The sequence below is a fragment of the Styela clava genome, chromosome 15 (assembly GCF_964204865.1).
Source record: "Styela clava chromosome 15, kaStyClav1.hap1.2, whole genome shotgun sequence".
NCBI lineage: Eukaryota > Metazoa > Chordata > Ascidiacea > Stolidobranchia > Styelidae > Styela > Styela clava.
The window spans coordinates 1,720,541-1,736,679 of record NC_135264.1 but is presented as its reverse complement, the minus strand read 5'-3'; the positions used below and the strand labels follow the sequence as shown (position 1 = coordinate 1,736,679).

The 16,139-nt window shown below is 35.6% G+C and overlaps 1 protein-coding gene across 2 annotated transcripts; it reads left to right on the top strand.

The window, feature by feature from the left end:
- Nucleotides 1-5,734: 5,734 nt before the first annotated feature.
- On the top strand, nt 5,735-8,174 carry LOC120333679 (uncharacterized). 2 transcript variants are annotated; one of them, XM_078120579.1, is made up of 3 exons: nt 5,735-6,027; nt 6,375-6,418; nt 7,105-8,174. In XM_078120579.1, exons 1-3 carry the CDS (start codon nt 5,933-5,935, stop codon nt 7,992-7,994), a joined length of 1,029 nt encoding a protein of 342 aa, XP_077976705.1. In that variant the 5' UTR covers nt 5,735-5,932; the 3' UTR covers nt 7,995-8,174. The 2 variants fall into 2 exon arrangements, with proteins under 2 accessions (XP_077976705.1, XP_039256945.2); XM_039401011.2 differs by having other exon boundaries at nt 7,027-8,174.
- Nucleotides 8,175-16,139: the final 7,965 nt, after the last annotated feature.

The following is a 16,139-nucleotide window of genomic DNA, read 5'->3' as shown; positions in this document are numbered from 1 at the left end:
CGACCTGTACCGGTGTCTGCTTGGGCACGAAACTCGCGCGCCGGTAAATTTTCTGATAATTGTTTTTATGAGTGTCCGCACACCGAATTTACCGTCATGGTTTTGCGTTTGTTTGTATAATAAACCACTTATCACCTATTCCGCAATGTCCAATCTAGCAATCAGTGTAGTTTTTCATGGCTTGTTTTTTTTTTTCAGAGCTTTCATGGCTTCGTGAGTATGACTATCGTCTCCCATTTATTACATTCCACTCCCCACATTATCTTTGAATGAGATTGTATTGGTCATTATCAACATAAGTGTTCGAATTTAGAAGTACAACATCCTGAAAGTTTAATACTATCGTGTATTCTGTTTGTTAAGTTTGGCCCAGGCCTCATTTAACTAGGCTTGTGTTTTTGTGTGTGTGCTGGTGGGCAGGCACATGAGATACTTCTAATGTTTTAAACTTTTTTATAGGTTTTGCTTGCTCTCCAGGATCCTCCATTTTTAATTTATGTTTGTTATGGAGTTACAGTTTGGGTGGCTAACGCGGATCAAATCCAATTTCTCTGAATAGTGGCAGTAACCATTCTTTGGTTAAACGTAGCTTTTCTAAATCATTGATTTGAAACCAAAAGATATAGCCATGGAAATATTCATGGTTTGGATTTGCAGGAGGGCCGATCCATGAAGAACCTTCTGAAGACATTAAAATTTAAAAATTAGACCACCAAGACCAGATATTTGATATCTGAGATACGGCTTTGAGAAAACCTTGTCATGGTGTCACACTGATTTTGCCAATTATTTTCAAACACTATGATTATTATATAGGAAGCATTCAGAGTAAAATACCGGTTTGTCAAAAATCAGTTGATGTTCTTGTCTGTAGGGATTATGCAATTTTAATTCAAACAATACATTCTTTACGTTCACAAACTACTCCAGACATTTATTTTTAAGCCGTTATCTATACGGAGGCGTTATTCTGGCTCTTGAACGATCTTTTAATCATGTGTGCTAATGTTAACAGTGTTGTCGTTGTTGTTCAGCGTTAGAAAATGAAGAGTTGCGTAAGATTTTCCTAGGTGAAGTTATTGGATTACTTTACTTGTATGAAAGAGGTACTTGAGATTTGGTAATTCAGGGGTGACGGTAGCAGACACTGATATATAACAATATCTTGAAGAATCTCTCTATAGATCTCCCCCTCCCCCTTAAAGTTTTTCCGCTGGTTTATATGTGTCATGGCTGGATCTGTAGTTGATGCACAGAGACCAGGAAGATCAAGGAGCGGGCGCTCTGAGGAAAACATTCGAAGCTGAATTAATTTCAAATTTTCTGTTATAGAGGAGCTAAGTTGGCCTTACTGATTTACATGTCTTTTCTTGCCAATCAGCAATTTTGCTTCTCATTTTTTGGGTTAATCTCCTTGTCATACTGTGGGTTGTTAAAAAATGCAAACAACATCTAAATTTTACTAGGTAGCCTATACATACTATGTTTTCTAAAGAAATGAACGCCTTATGATGAGTACCTGAAAAGCAAATCAAAATAAAAGCGTATATATACATATTTTGAGACACCCTGTATATCTAGTCCTGACTTGTCGTGTTATACAATCAAGTTTTAGCCGACAAATTTCGCGAAAATCATCTATTCGGAGCTGTTTTATTGGACAAAGATACTTTTATAGAAAATGTCAGCTAGCCTAACCTTTATCAGATGATGTTGGTAAATGCTAGTACAACAAGGCGCAAGAAATATCCATGTTAGCTAACATTACAATTCCAAGATATCTAAAATTTGAAAATACAAGTGGACCTTCCTAATTAACTGTATGTGTTTTCGGACGGTGACGAATTAGCATATGGCACTTTTATGTTCTCACTGTGACCAACAGCGGATGGAGTGAAGATACCACTCGTTGCAGCACAAAGATTTGTGACACTCAAACAAAAATACGTACTCCAAGAAAAGGGCTAATGGAAGTAATAGGCATGAGCAGATTGGTGCATGAAATAGGCATAGCACTGTCATATAATATTGCATACAGATATTTCTGGATAGGCAGCAAAGTTGTTATCATTTGGTAAACTTCTCCATCTGGAATATTCAAAACATTCGTTGTTTGAAGAAAGAAAGATTTTCAAGATACATATAGAAATGTAACAAAAGTAGTCAAATTCATTTCTGCAAACTGTTTCAAAAACCTATTTCACATGAGAAACTTACATTTTGGCATGGAGGGTCTTTTTAAAGCAACCAGCGGTGTTTTGGCCGAATATTGTTGATTTAGAATTAGATTAATTACGTCGAAAAATGCCACCATCAAAGTCAAAAACACATCGCGCAAAAGGACAACTAAATGCACAACCCGTTAAAGCAGATTCGCCTTATCAGATAATGATTTACCCCAGGTTGGTCCAAATCCTGGCACGCGGGCCGCCAGCGTCCCTCGGTCACATTCCAGGCCGCCCCCAAAACAATTTTGTCCTGTGCAGACAGAACCAAGTCGATGAGATGAGTCGCGCTTTTTATTTAATTTTTGTATCTTAAGCTTGCGTCAAGTAACTCCTCATTTGGAGGGACGTTTTGTGCCTTTATTTTAGTCAAAACACTACTCTAGTTTCAAGCATTGGCGACGTGACAAAAGAGACGAACCGCAGAACTGACTTAGCGCCGCGCGATCCAGTTTTTAGCTGTGTCCGTTGTCCCAGCGTAGACGGACTTGGTTGTTCTTCGGCGATAGCACCAGACCTGTTCGCGTTACAACTAATAAAATTAGTCAAATATAAGCACTCATCATACAATGAGTGTAAAAAAGTGACCTAGGAAAACTGGTACGAAACGTATTTCATTTCCCGCAACAACGTTAAACCACAGAGTCTTGTGTGTTTTCATGTAATATCTATCACGGAAGAACATGATTTTGAGCGACATTACAAAATCAAACATGAGAAAAGATACCGAAAATACCACGGTATTTCTCGGGAATCAATTTTAAAATAACTGGAGGCTTTATATACATTTCCCTAAAAAACTAATAAGAACGGTATGCTCTCAGCTTACCTCAGTAAGCTTTCTCCGACTGCGGTAGGCGAAACATCGTCAATAGTTTTCGCGGCCCGTCAATCTCGCAACCTTGGAACACACTGGGGTCTATCGCATAATATAACGGATGCTCCAATTAGTAGGAACAAAAAGTAAAATGCCTCGGTAAGACATGTGTAGAAATAGATTCCAGAAAATCCGTGGATTCGACACGCTTCCGAATTCCGAAGGGGCTATTTCAATATTGGAATTTACTTGAAGTACGCAGAAGGTAACACTATTCATTTTGAGTTGTTGTGGAAAAAGTTTTGCTTCTATATATCATCCGATACCAAAAACACCATATGTGGTCAATATATATAGGCGTGTGTGTACCCAAAAAGTCGCAACATCCCATTTGATTACTATATTTTGATTGATTACGCCTGAATACAAAATTGCAACTCAAACTCCATGATGTTGTACATGCGCTTTATTGATTTCCAATAATAAAATCTAACCTTTCTTGAGCGGAAGACATGTTGAGTTTTCCAAAATTACGATTTTATGGTATTTTAGGCTATTTCAAGTAATAAATCACACATAAATGCAAAATTTGATCGCAATAACTCAAATTGCTCTCGCCCCTCTTGAGCAGAATTACTTGCTAATGGGCTTTAAAAGTTGTGAAATTTCGTGGTATTTTTTTTACACTGATGCAAACTGCAATGTGGTATATTCAGTGATGGATTGCACATAAATGCAATACTTTGATAGAAGCGATTGGACCACTTTTTCCATTGATTGTCGAATTATTATTGGTGACTTAGTTAACCTAATACAGTCTATTCATAAGAGTGTATGCTAGTCTACTTTTTCAACGTAACTACCGAGAGTGATTGCATATTAGTTTATAGCATGACTTCCGTTATTCCTAAAGTATTTCTGATTATCTGTTGGTATCTGACATATAGAAATATATTGAATTTTATATTCAATAGATTAAAACATACGGCGTTTGAAAATTTATCGGAAGAGTATGTCATTAATTTTTACGAGGAATTTTATCGTCATTTTCACTGGTTTAAAGTACTGAATATTTGAAATGAAATTTAGCAACCGTGCTATATATATATGTGTATCGTGCAGTAGTGGGGACTGCATTCACTGAAAGCGCCAGTGTCGAATTAAAGGCTCAAAATGAAATACACACTCTTTTACTGTTCACCTTCAATTATTAATTCTTACATGCATGTAACAACGTCAGCCAACTAATCCTAATGAAATGTGAGGAAAGTTTGCCAATGAGATTTGCAACTTTTTGATACTTCAATACAATACAATTTATTTCGGCATTCAGAAAACACAACACTTGGTAAAACCATCAAAACGTAACAAAAATGCCCAGAAAACGAGCAAAACTTATGAATAAAGTTTATAACGCGCAATACACGCGCTCGTTTGCCTAAATTAACACAAATAATACATTTATAAATAATAATAAAAAGACTCGATTAGTTGAATCCTTTGCGTTTCATGTGCAAAAAAGTGAGTCACTAGTTCACAGTAATGACAATAAAGTTGATAGTGTGTCGGAAACAAACGAGTTTTAGAAAAATTAATGCATTTGGACAATAATTAATGTGATTAAAGCGAATGCAAAATAAACACAAAATAAACTCGATAGCGATCCGCATGTTCGATATTTTACTTATTGTACATGCGCTTAATTAATTTCCAGTATAAAATCTCGCCTTTCTTGAGCGGGACTCATGCTGGAGGGATTTTCAAAATTACGATGTTTATGGTATTTTTTAGGCTATTTCAAGTAATAGGATACACATGAATGCAAAATGTATTCGCAATAACACGAATTGTACGTTATTAAATTTTGCCCCTCCTAAGCGGAATTACTTGCTGATGGCTTCGGAAATTGTGAAATTTCGTGTTAATTTTTCTACACCGATGCAAGCTGCGATGTGTTTTATTCAGCAATAATCTGCGCATAAATGCAATATTTTCCTACAAGCGATTGGACCACTTTTTGTATTGATTGTTGAATTATTATTGGTGATTCATTTTTAACCTAATACAGCCTATTCATTAGAGTGTATGCAGGCCTACTTTTTCAACGTAACTACCGAGAGTGATTGCATATTAGTATATTTCATGACTTCCGTTATTCCTAAAGTATTTCTGATTATATGTTAGTATCTGACATATATATATATAGAAATAGATTGAATTTTATATTCAATAGATCAAAACATCTGGCGTTTTGAAATTTATCGGAAAAGTGTGTAACTAATTTTTACGAGAAATTTTATCGTCATTTTCACTGGTAAAGTATTATATCTTTGAAGTAAAATTTACCAACCGTGCTATATATGTGTATCGTGCAGTAGTCCCTGGTGAAAGCGCCAGTGTCGAATTACAGGCTCAAAATGAAATACACACTCTGTTTCGATTCACCTTCAATTATTAATTCTTACATGCATGTACCAACGTCAGTCAACGAATGAAATGTGAAGAAAGTTTGCCGATGAGATTTGCAAATTGCATTGAATTCGCATTAAATTGTGCGAACGATCGCATTTTCACAATATATATCTGCCGAAATTCCAAGAAAATTTATGAAAACAATCCTCACGTCACACTAATTTATATAGAGAGTAATACGCCCAGAATGATTATCATAAAAAAATTATGATATTTTTTAGGTAACGATTCATAGAAACGCAATTGACGGAAACGATCCATCTGGAGGTGGTTAGATTTTCATGATATCACAATGTTTTTTCATAAATTTTGTTATATATAATGTTCCATTGGCTATGTTTAATTTTAAAAAATGTTCCGGAAATAATTTTAGCATATAAGGCTGGCACGCTACAATCATACCGGGGCACCTTTGTCGATGTTTATCGGGAGAAAAACATCGCGAGCAGAGAAAATGGCATCGAAGATATTCAAGCTTTTGTTGATTATACATATTGTGGTGCTTTGTGTCTGGTAAGTATGTTATGATATAATACATTATTTATGTTAGATGAATGAACGAATATATTATGACTTTGATAATCTATTTAAATAATATCCTACAAAAAAAAAACGTGCCTGAATAATCATATAACACTGAAGTCCATATCAACTTGTGAACCTAAATCTTTTCAATTATATAGCAATTTGATAAATTACCGCGGCTTTTCACAAATCTATTTGAAATTTGTGCTATATTTCTTAAATTTAATCAAAGTGGTTCGAATCGTTTTATTTTCTCATTTCTGTAAAACTTGGACTAGCTTAATAAACTAATTGGTTGTTTTCAACAATTTTAAATTATTTACGTTATATTGCAGTGCTAAGAGTATCGAAAACTCCAAAGGAACGGATAAGGAGGCAGGTAAGAAAATTGCTCAAATTGAATAAGTGGGATAATGCCCGTGTTTTCAATTTATGTATACTTAAGTAGCCTGTAATGCGAACAAACTATCGTTCATTTGTAAACCTAATTTTAGCCTGTATTTATTAATTGATATCAAATGCGAAATATATTGCGATCTGAGTTGAAGCTTTTTTTGCAAACTCGTCATTCAATTTTTTGCCTTGAATTGACGTAAATTCTTAAAATTACCGCTCTGTAATCTGCGTTGCTCGCTTCACCTGCCCGCTGTAACACACAAATACATTGAACAAAACATATTTTAAAAACTAGCTGCCATTGTTGTCGGCCTGAGTTGTAGTTAAAATCAAGAATCATAATTGAGCCTACAGACACAAAAATTAATCTGGACTCATCAAACGAAAGTTGCGCCGAGCGTTGGTCATAGGCATGGTGAGCATCAAAACTTATTCTGGTTATATACTAGAACATAATATACTAATATATTAAAGTGCCGAATTGCTGAAACAAGTGCTCATAAAACCTGATTAGAGTGAAAAAGCCATCGGAATAATCAATTCACTCCTTACCACATTATTAGTTACAATATGTATATTCTTTCATTTCAGAAAGTCCAAAGTTGGTGTCAAACAAACTCAAAGATGACGAAATAATTTGGGGATTGTGGCCGATAGCTTGGGATTCAGAAAATCCAAAGTTGGTGTCAAACAACCTCAAAGATTCCGAAAAAATTATTCTATGGCCATTAGGTTGGGATTCAGAAAATCCAAAGTTGATGTCAAACAACCTCAAAGATTCCGAAAAAATTCTTCTATGGCCATTAGGCTGGGATTCAGAAAATCCAAAGTTGGTGTCAAACAACCTCAAAGATTCCGAAAAAATTATTCTATGGCCATTAGGTTGGGATTCAGAAAATCCAAAGTTGGTGTCAAACAACCTCAAAGATTCCGAAAAAATTCTTCTATGGCCATTAGGTTGGGATTCAGAAAATCCAAAGTTGGTGTCAAACAGCCTCAAAGATTCCGAAAAAATTATTCTATGGCCATTAGGTTGGGATTCAGAAAATCCAAAGTTGGTGTCAAACAACCTCAAAGATTCCGAAAAAATTATTCTATGGCCATTAGGTTGGGATTCAGAAAATCCAAAGTTGGTGTCAAACAACCTCAAAGATTCCGAAAAAATTATTCTATGGCCATTAGGTTGGGATTCAAAAAATCCAAAGTTGGTTTCAAACAACCTCAAAGATTCCGAAAAAATTCTTCTATGGCCATTAGGTTGGGATTCAGAAAATCCAAAGTTGGTGTCAAACAACCTCAAAGATTCCGAAAAAATTATTCTATGGCCATTAGGTTGGGATTCAGAAAATCCAAAGTTGGTGTCAAACAACCTCAAAGATTCCGAAAAAATTATTCTATGGCCATTAGGTTGGGATTCAGAAAATCCAAAGTTGGTGTCAAACAACCTCAAAGATTCCGAAAAAATTCTTCTATGGTCGTTAGCAAGTTGGCCATTAGGTTGGGATTCAAAAAATCCAACGTTGGTGTCTGACAACCTCAAAGATTCCGAAATGATTTGATATAGTTTAAATTCAAACTATTCCGAGGACCTGATGTACATGCAACTATGGATAACCCCTGATTCAGTTAATTGCCCAATTTAATCACAGACATTCAAAAAGATTTGATTCTATAATATTTTTGATCAATTATATTCGTGTATTCAGAGACTTAAATATATATCCCAGAATAATATACAATGCATCGAATAGTGCCTCATTTTTATATAGGTGTATTCACAGAGCTGTAGAGCTCAAGATCAGAATTGAAAGCTTTTTTAGTCAATATAAGAAAAAGGGATGTGAGGAATTAGCACAGTACACGCAGAGTTTTTACCAACGATCGCCTGGCATTACGTTTTACTAGAATGCATTTGTGGAATTTTAATGTCTTTTTAGGGTAAAAAACACAAGGATTTTCATTAAAATCGCTCTAATGACCTTTGAAGTTCACAGGATATGAACAGTAATCCTTACAGATTTTACAGGTGAATATCACCTGCAATTCGTAGTCATCTGCGTCATTTCATACCATCATGTACATTAATTTTGTGATACATTAATTCGTAGTAATCGTCTAACAACTAAACCAAACTTGGTGAGAGGTCCTATGCCCATTTAGGCCCTGAGCGACTGGATGTTCGTTAAGTCTATCCCTTAGAGCGGCGGCTAACGTCATAACGGAGGAGTTTGATAGCACATAGTTTGGTAACTTAAATATATATTCGAGAAAATAATACAATGCACGGAATAGTTCCTCATGTTTCTTATATAGATATCATGTTTGTCAGCCAACAAAAAACTAATTTACAGAGCTGTGGAGCGTACGAGCAGAATTAGAAATACTTCTTTAGTCGATGTAGGAAGAAAAGTATACGAGAAATTAGCACGCTATTCACAAAATATTTACCGGCAATCGCCAGGCTTTACGTATTACTGTAGTCTGTAATGCAGTTGTTTTATTTTAATGTCATTTTATTAGGAAAAAAAACACAAGAATTTTTGTGGATTTCACAGAATATCATCAGTAATCCTTAACGTTTTTTAGTAGTGATTATCAAGGCAGTTCGCAGTAATATTTAACAACGCTAGCCTGTGAATTTAAATTCAAAATCCAGTAAAAATCACCGTAAATATCCTGGCATTGAATTTTACAGGGCATAGCAGTAAAACTTACAGGCTGTGTAATTCCATGTAATAAGGTTCATTTATAATATAAATGTAAACATAAAATGAATGATAGAACATTAAAATTGAAATATCATGTGAGAAAAATTGTCGTGCGAAAATTCAAAAACGCGATATAGACAACATTTTTCTGCTGATGTCTTTGTTGGCAAGGTCCTTTCACACAGTCACTCTAAAGAAGTCTCTTCTATAGACACTGATCTCATAAGAGTCGCGCCTAACTCGAATGTGAGTTATCAGGAAAACTCCTAATGTGATATTTATTCTAATTTTTGTTAAATAATTTTTGCGTTAATCGCTCACATTAAATGGACTTCGTTGGTGAGACTCGAATTTTGAAAAGTCAACCTCGCTGAAATGAAACGCAAATTAGTATGTTCCGTCGATGACGTAGTACTGATTTTTGTAGTATATTCTGAGCCTACAATAACACAGCGGTTTGTTTAAGCAGCTGTATTTTCAGATACTATCGGTCGCAGTTTTACCGGCACGTTTACCGATGCAACAGACCCACGGCAAATGTAAAAGTTCCCGCACAATGTTCAATTTTGTGAAAATAAAGTCTCCGTTGTCAGTAGTTGTGCCGTTTATTTTTATTTAAAGATCACTTATGTTATGAAAAGACAATTCTTATATACTCAATCTAAGGTACCCCTTGAAAAGTACCGCTTGGGGTATGTATAGGGTAGGCCTACCGCAGTTTCGGAATCCCCTTCTAAACCATGAAACCAGCTTAACCTTAAGGATTTATGCGGAATGCGTGCTAGGCTTTTCTAGACAAAAGTATCTAACTGAACAAACCTAAAGTGAGTGACATGAGACTTGTATAAATATATTCTGCTTTTCTTTATAAGTCGGATCGTTGGAGGTGACACATGCCTTTTTATATGATCAGATATAATATTATTAGTGCAGGAATCCTGTGTGAGACTGTTAGATGCATGATTCAAACAGGAATGAAATTGCAATAACCGCTGTAGCCTAATAGACCTTATTCATTAAAAACCCATTCTACGCGCAAAAAGAAAAGTGATGTAAAAAAAATTTTTAACATTAGCTTTTATGGGAAATGTGATCACCAGAGCAGAAATTTGCATTTTATGTAATTTTCTAGATATCTTTCATTGTATACGTGAGCAGTTTTGAGGATAGAATATATTTGTTACATCTTTTTTGATATTTTTATTAGGATAAACATGGTCAAGATTTTTAATAATCGTTCATTGAAATTTTAGTGAGCGTGGTGTTTCCGATGACGTCATTCTCACTAGACCATGAGATTCTGCCAACGCGCCGTGCTCTGTGGGATATGCGCTCCAACTGCTTGTGATAACAGAATACTGGTACTGCTGGTAATACTCTGCGAGTTCGTGATGGAATTGGTATAAGCACGAAATACATAAATAAAACAGATTATTAGCGATTTAGATATCTCGCTAAGTCAAAAAATCAAAAGAGCCAATATAAGACAACGACAAGAAACAGCTTCAGTATTGACCACAGAATTTTTCAAGTGTACCCTACAGAAATGATATGGTAATACAGTATAGCAGCAGTTACAGTATATCCCGTGATATACAATTTCTTAAACTAATATTACCTAAAACGTCTGCTTTGTTTTCTTCAATTTATTTTTGGTGTTAAGCATAGCCATATGGCACCGCTTAGACAAAATATAATCAAGGCAACAACGAGTTGATAAAAAATATTTACCAGGAGGTTGTGAAAACATATTGGTGCCTTGGTTTGTAACTATGATGTCAGAATAGGTCTCATGGCGTTCGCTCGTTTTGCGGAATCCCGATCGTGAGTTCAAGTATTTTGATAAATGCTGGATAGGCATGTAGCAGATAAATGGAAATAAGTTTAATAATGCTGCAACTACACTTCATTGCTTTGACAATTTGCAAAATGTCTGTGGTTTGCTATATATTACTAGCTTTCTATTCAGGGCTGCCATCGATATGAACCCCAAAATAAGGACGTCAGGGGAAACATGATAATAAGATAAGAACGAACGAAATGTATTCATGCCAGTGCAACCCGTGTCTAATAATACTTTGCCTAGAAAGGATTCCTCCAGCAGTTCTTTATTCCTAGAAACAATCTGTTCCATCTCACTTTTAGGTTGTATTTTGATTCAAGTTACACGAACTGATTTTGGCCGGTAGGCTATTGTTTTGTCATTGTGTCAATTAATTTGCTGTTATTACGTAATGAGTGCGCGTAGCAATCAAGGAGGTTGTAAAATATCATTTCTAGCAAATCAGTCATTCGAATTGACCAACCTAAGGGGCTGATATTAGAACCTCTACCCATAAACAGGGTTACCATATTTTTGTGACCTTAAATCGGGACACCTTTAAAGACCACAGCTGTGATTTTTTTCAACTTTAAATTTGACGTTTTTACATTAGGGGGGCATTTAAAACCATCACGGCTGTCTTCATTGGCCATTTTGTCATCGAGAAGCTGTCTGTCTAAATATCGGTAAAGTTCGAAACGTTAAGCACTCTTTTGGCGTACGGGGCTTACACAACAACAGTATCAAGAACATGTTAATTGGTAATGTTCGTGTATCATGCTGACTGGCTGAACGCCAATGCTTTTTTCTGACCGGTCGGGACGCCGGGACAAGGTTTTTCAAAAGTGGGACTGTCCCGCCTAAAACGGGACGTATGTTAAGCATAGCCATATGGCACCGCTTAGACAAAATATAATCGAGGCAACAACGAGTTGATAAAAAGTATTTACCAGGAGGTTGTGAAAACATATTGGTGCCTTGGTTTGTAACTATGATGTCAGGATAGGTCTCATGGCGTTCGCTCGTTTTGCGGAATCCCGATCGTCAGTTCAAGTATTTTGATAAATGCTGGATAGGCATGTAGCAGATAAATGGAAATACGTTTTATAATGCTGCAACTACACTTCAATTGAAGTTCAGATTGTCGTTTCAAAATATTGTTTGTTTTCACCCGTTCGTCTGGGAGAACTTAAGGAGCAAAATGGGAGCACAACGATGTTTACACTTGTGACAATTTTAAACGTCTCGCACGAATTTCTCGAGTTACAACTCCTGAAATATAGAAAAATCAGACAGCCTACAAACTGAATTTTCTTTGGCCTGTCCCGTAAATGCCGTCACATAATACAGTATAACGATGCTGCATTACAAAGTATATGTAAGGCGGGACTTCTTTCAGGTTTAGCAGTAATTCTGCCACTAAATACAATACTCTCTTTGGCCATTATAATACGGGATTGCTCTACTACAGCCAGCTTATCTCCGTCACAACTTGTCTTGTTAGTCTTAAGTAATTGCCTATTCCAACCGGGGAACAATGCCCACACCAACCCTTCAGAGAGGAATTTTGCATTTGCTATAGTACTACTAATATTCTTTAGTTTTTTTTTATTACTATAATACTTATACGGAGGGTTACCATATTTTTGTAACTTCGAAACGGGACGCCTCCAAAGATAACGACCTATTAGATGTGATTTTGTAACTTTGTCATTTCCGATTTTACTACATACGCCTACATTTAAAGATATCCCGGCTGTCTTCATTGACCATAACTGTCATCGAAAGTTCATGCGCATATTCTCTGTCCAAATATCCGGTTCAGTTCGAAAAATAGGAAGGAATTGACGTTTAACGATACTTATAATTCGAATTTAGATTTTTTACCGGTAGCATTCAATAACTGATGTAATCTGGACTGCATTTTGGCATTATTTTGGCATTTGACTCCATTTATATTCAGCTTGGCGAAATCTTTTTTGTCTTTATTAAATACTGTTCACTCTTGTATGGGAATTTTTTATAAAATTAAAAAAATGGTCTGGGAAACAATTCTTAGTTTTTATCACAATTCCTATCTTTCATTATAATTTATTGATTTTACATGTGTACGTTCGCTAACAATATATGGGGGAAACAACGAAACAAACACAATACGCATTCACCTTCAGTAAGTATGCCAGTATACGTAAAAGGTTAAATTCTATGAACAGTATTTACAGTGTTACAAAGGCTAACGTAAAAAAACAATATTTCTCGTGTCTTGAGCTATTTTAAGCTAAAACATCAAAATTTGGTTTTTGTTCGATTGCGGCAGCATCAGGCGCGGCCAGATTGAATTACCCAATGAGCCGGATTTGAGTCGCGGGCCGTAGTGTTCCCATATCAGGTCCATAGACATTCTGATTTTTAGGTATTGCAGGAATTAGAATCCGATTAGTACGTGCCAGACTTTGGAAATCATCACAAATGTAAACATCGTTTTGCTGTCACTTTTTTCCTCAATTTCTTTCGGATAGACAAGCGTAAACAAACAATTTTGACCATTTTCGACTGTCTGTGAATACGACGTTTGGGTAAAAAGCTATTCGGCTGCTGAATTATCCATGTCCATGACGTCACAAATCCCCAATAACCAGCTTGTTCGAGGCGAACAACGCACGTGATAAGATCAATAGCCAAAAATACTAGAAAGCTTATGTTAATTAAAGGTGCGACCAGTGGTTTCACCCAGTTATTTGTATTCACCCCTACTGTGTTAAAGGTTGCACACTCCCGTTATAGATTGCTGGGAAAGTCGTTAAATGCGCTGAATTGTATTGCGCTCCCATGTAGTTTGAACTGAAATGTTGTTTGTTTTTGATTGCGGAGCAAGAAATGATAGAGTGGAGACATATGAAAACCCTGCGCGTTCAATTTTAGCGTGAACTCTGAATTTACCGCGGACGCAATTTCACTTAATCCTTTTGTTATTTTATTTTTAAAATTGTAGAAGATATTGGTTTTAACTCACATAGTAGAAATTCTGCATATTCTGTAACCAGCGTTTTGCTCCTTTCCTATTTACAATATATTATTTATATAAGTGTAAAATTGCCTGAAAAACAGACAGCCACAAGCTTTGCTTCTGATAGTAAAAACGATCCTTCCAACGCCAAACGTTGTCAAATATAAGTTCACGGTTGCGCTACACTGTCGCCATATTAATTTCTTTTTTCACTTGACGTGTGATGTTTTCTCATGTCACGTTCGGATTTTTTATTTATGTAAGAAAAGCATGAATAAGCACAGCGGAATGCTCATTTCGGGCAAGATGTCGAGGAGTTTGATAGCTCTCAAATTGCCCTGAAAACTAAAGTGCGATGGTTCGAACGCTTGGCCGCGATTCAAGATGCGCAAACTTCTTTAGAGCGTAGTGTTAAGCCAAAGGATAGGCACCGCCATCCAAATCACCTGTTCGCAAATTGTGCTAATGTCGTCCGTGTTTGTGTTAGGTTTTTTTTTATTTCTATTTCGCAAGAAAAATGACACCAAGAACAACAACAGCAGCATAATAACAAAACGTGTAACAAATCATTATAACACTCCATGTTCAAAAATTCGGCAATTAGTATTGGTCAAGAGACATATAATAAATAAAATAACAAGAGTTGAATAGCGACGTAGGATGTGATGTAAATTACTTACTTCGATCAATACCGGAGAGTGATCGCCTACTATGCTTTGTCCCAATGTGCAACCATGTATATTTAAAGAGAGCATTTTTAAAAAGTAACAACTAACAAAAAACAAAACCGAATACAAACAGAAATATGAAAAAATTGTTGGTACTTCCGAATTTTTGGTTCTTGTGAACCAAGATGGCGGACAACAGAACGTAGGATGCGTACCAGGTTAGAGTTGGGTCATAATTTCAGGTACAAATATGGGTGTCTCAAAAGTAAGTATACACTTTCAATTTTGATTTGCTCTTCAGGTACTCATAATAGAACGTTTATTTCTTCAGGAAATATAGTATGAATAAGTAGTAAAACTTAGGTATTGTTTGCATTTTTCAACAACCCACAGAATGACAAGAAGATTAACCCAGGTAATAGGTGCAAAATTACTTTTTGGCAAGAAGTAACCGAGCGCCTCTTTAACAGAGAATTAGGAATTAATTCGGCTCTGAATGTTTTCCTCAGAGCGTCCGCTCCTATGATGAGTACCTTAAAAGCAAATCAAAATTAAAAGTGTATACTTACTTTTAAGACACCCTCTATAGGGTTAGGCTCTTATTAGTTTTTAATTCATTTATTACTTTTGTAACAACTTTTACTTCTTGGCTCGAGACCTTGCTCTGAGAAAAATTGTATAATAATAGACTTTGCAAAACTGAGATTCAGAAATTCTTAATTCGTATTTTATTCAATTGAAACAAACCAGTCGGCCCTACTCTGATCACTAAAAAAAATTCAAGACCAAACACCGATGTTCTCACAACTATCACCCTATTTATGTTGTTATATCTGGTTCCTTTCTGATAAACTTAAGATGATACTCAGTCGAGTTTAATCGAGTGCAATCAAATATTACATAAAATAGGTAGTATGAAATGAGGGTGATTATACCCATAATCCCGAATATTTGAAACAAATAATTCCAAGCAAACATTTTTTTTCTTAAAGAAAGCATAGATTGGGTATCTGTCATTTATACAAGTTGATTCAGAATGTAAGAATGAATATAACTTCAGAATTACTATGTTGGCCATTACTGGACTGCGAATTGATTTTTAGGTATATCATGAACTTATCTAATTGCGTGAAATATTGTATAAACATGGACCACAAAACAAAAGAAATATCTAAATGAGAGACTTGAAAACCACAAGCTAATGTAGATCACCGCAACAGATATGACGCAGTCATTAGGAGAACCATACATTTTTTTCATACATATTTCTTCGGATCAAGCTTCTATTGATTTTGAGATGTAATCTGATTTCATGTGAATAATACAGCTCGAAAAACGCATTTGTTAGTGCAGAACATAAGTCATTCGCATAAAGGTAAAACTCATATTCCGTACATGTAAGCATGATTTTGAGCGTTGAATTACTTATACTAATGGTATCCATAGCATGGACATCAACTGTAGCCGAATCACAGATATGTTATTTTCCCCGGGCTATG

Bases quoted from the DNA above. Each gene is read 5' to 3' on its own strand.
- LOC120333679 (XM_039401011.2), top strand. From the start codon at position 5,933: ATGTTTATCGGGAGAAAAACATCGCGAGCAGAGAAAATGGCATCGAAG. The intron at 6,028-6,374 runs GTAAGTATGTTA...GTTATATTGCAG, and splicing joins ATTGTGGTGCTTTGTGTCTG to TGCTAAGAGTATCGAAAACT. The intron at 6,419-7,026 runs GTAAGAAAATTG...CTTTCATTTCAG, and splicing joins AGGAACGGATAAGGAGGCAG to AAAGTCCAAAGTTGGTGTCA.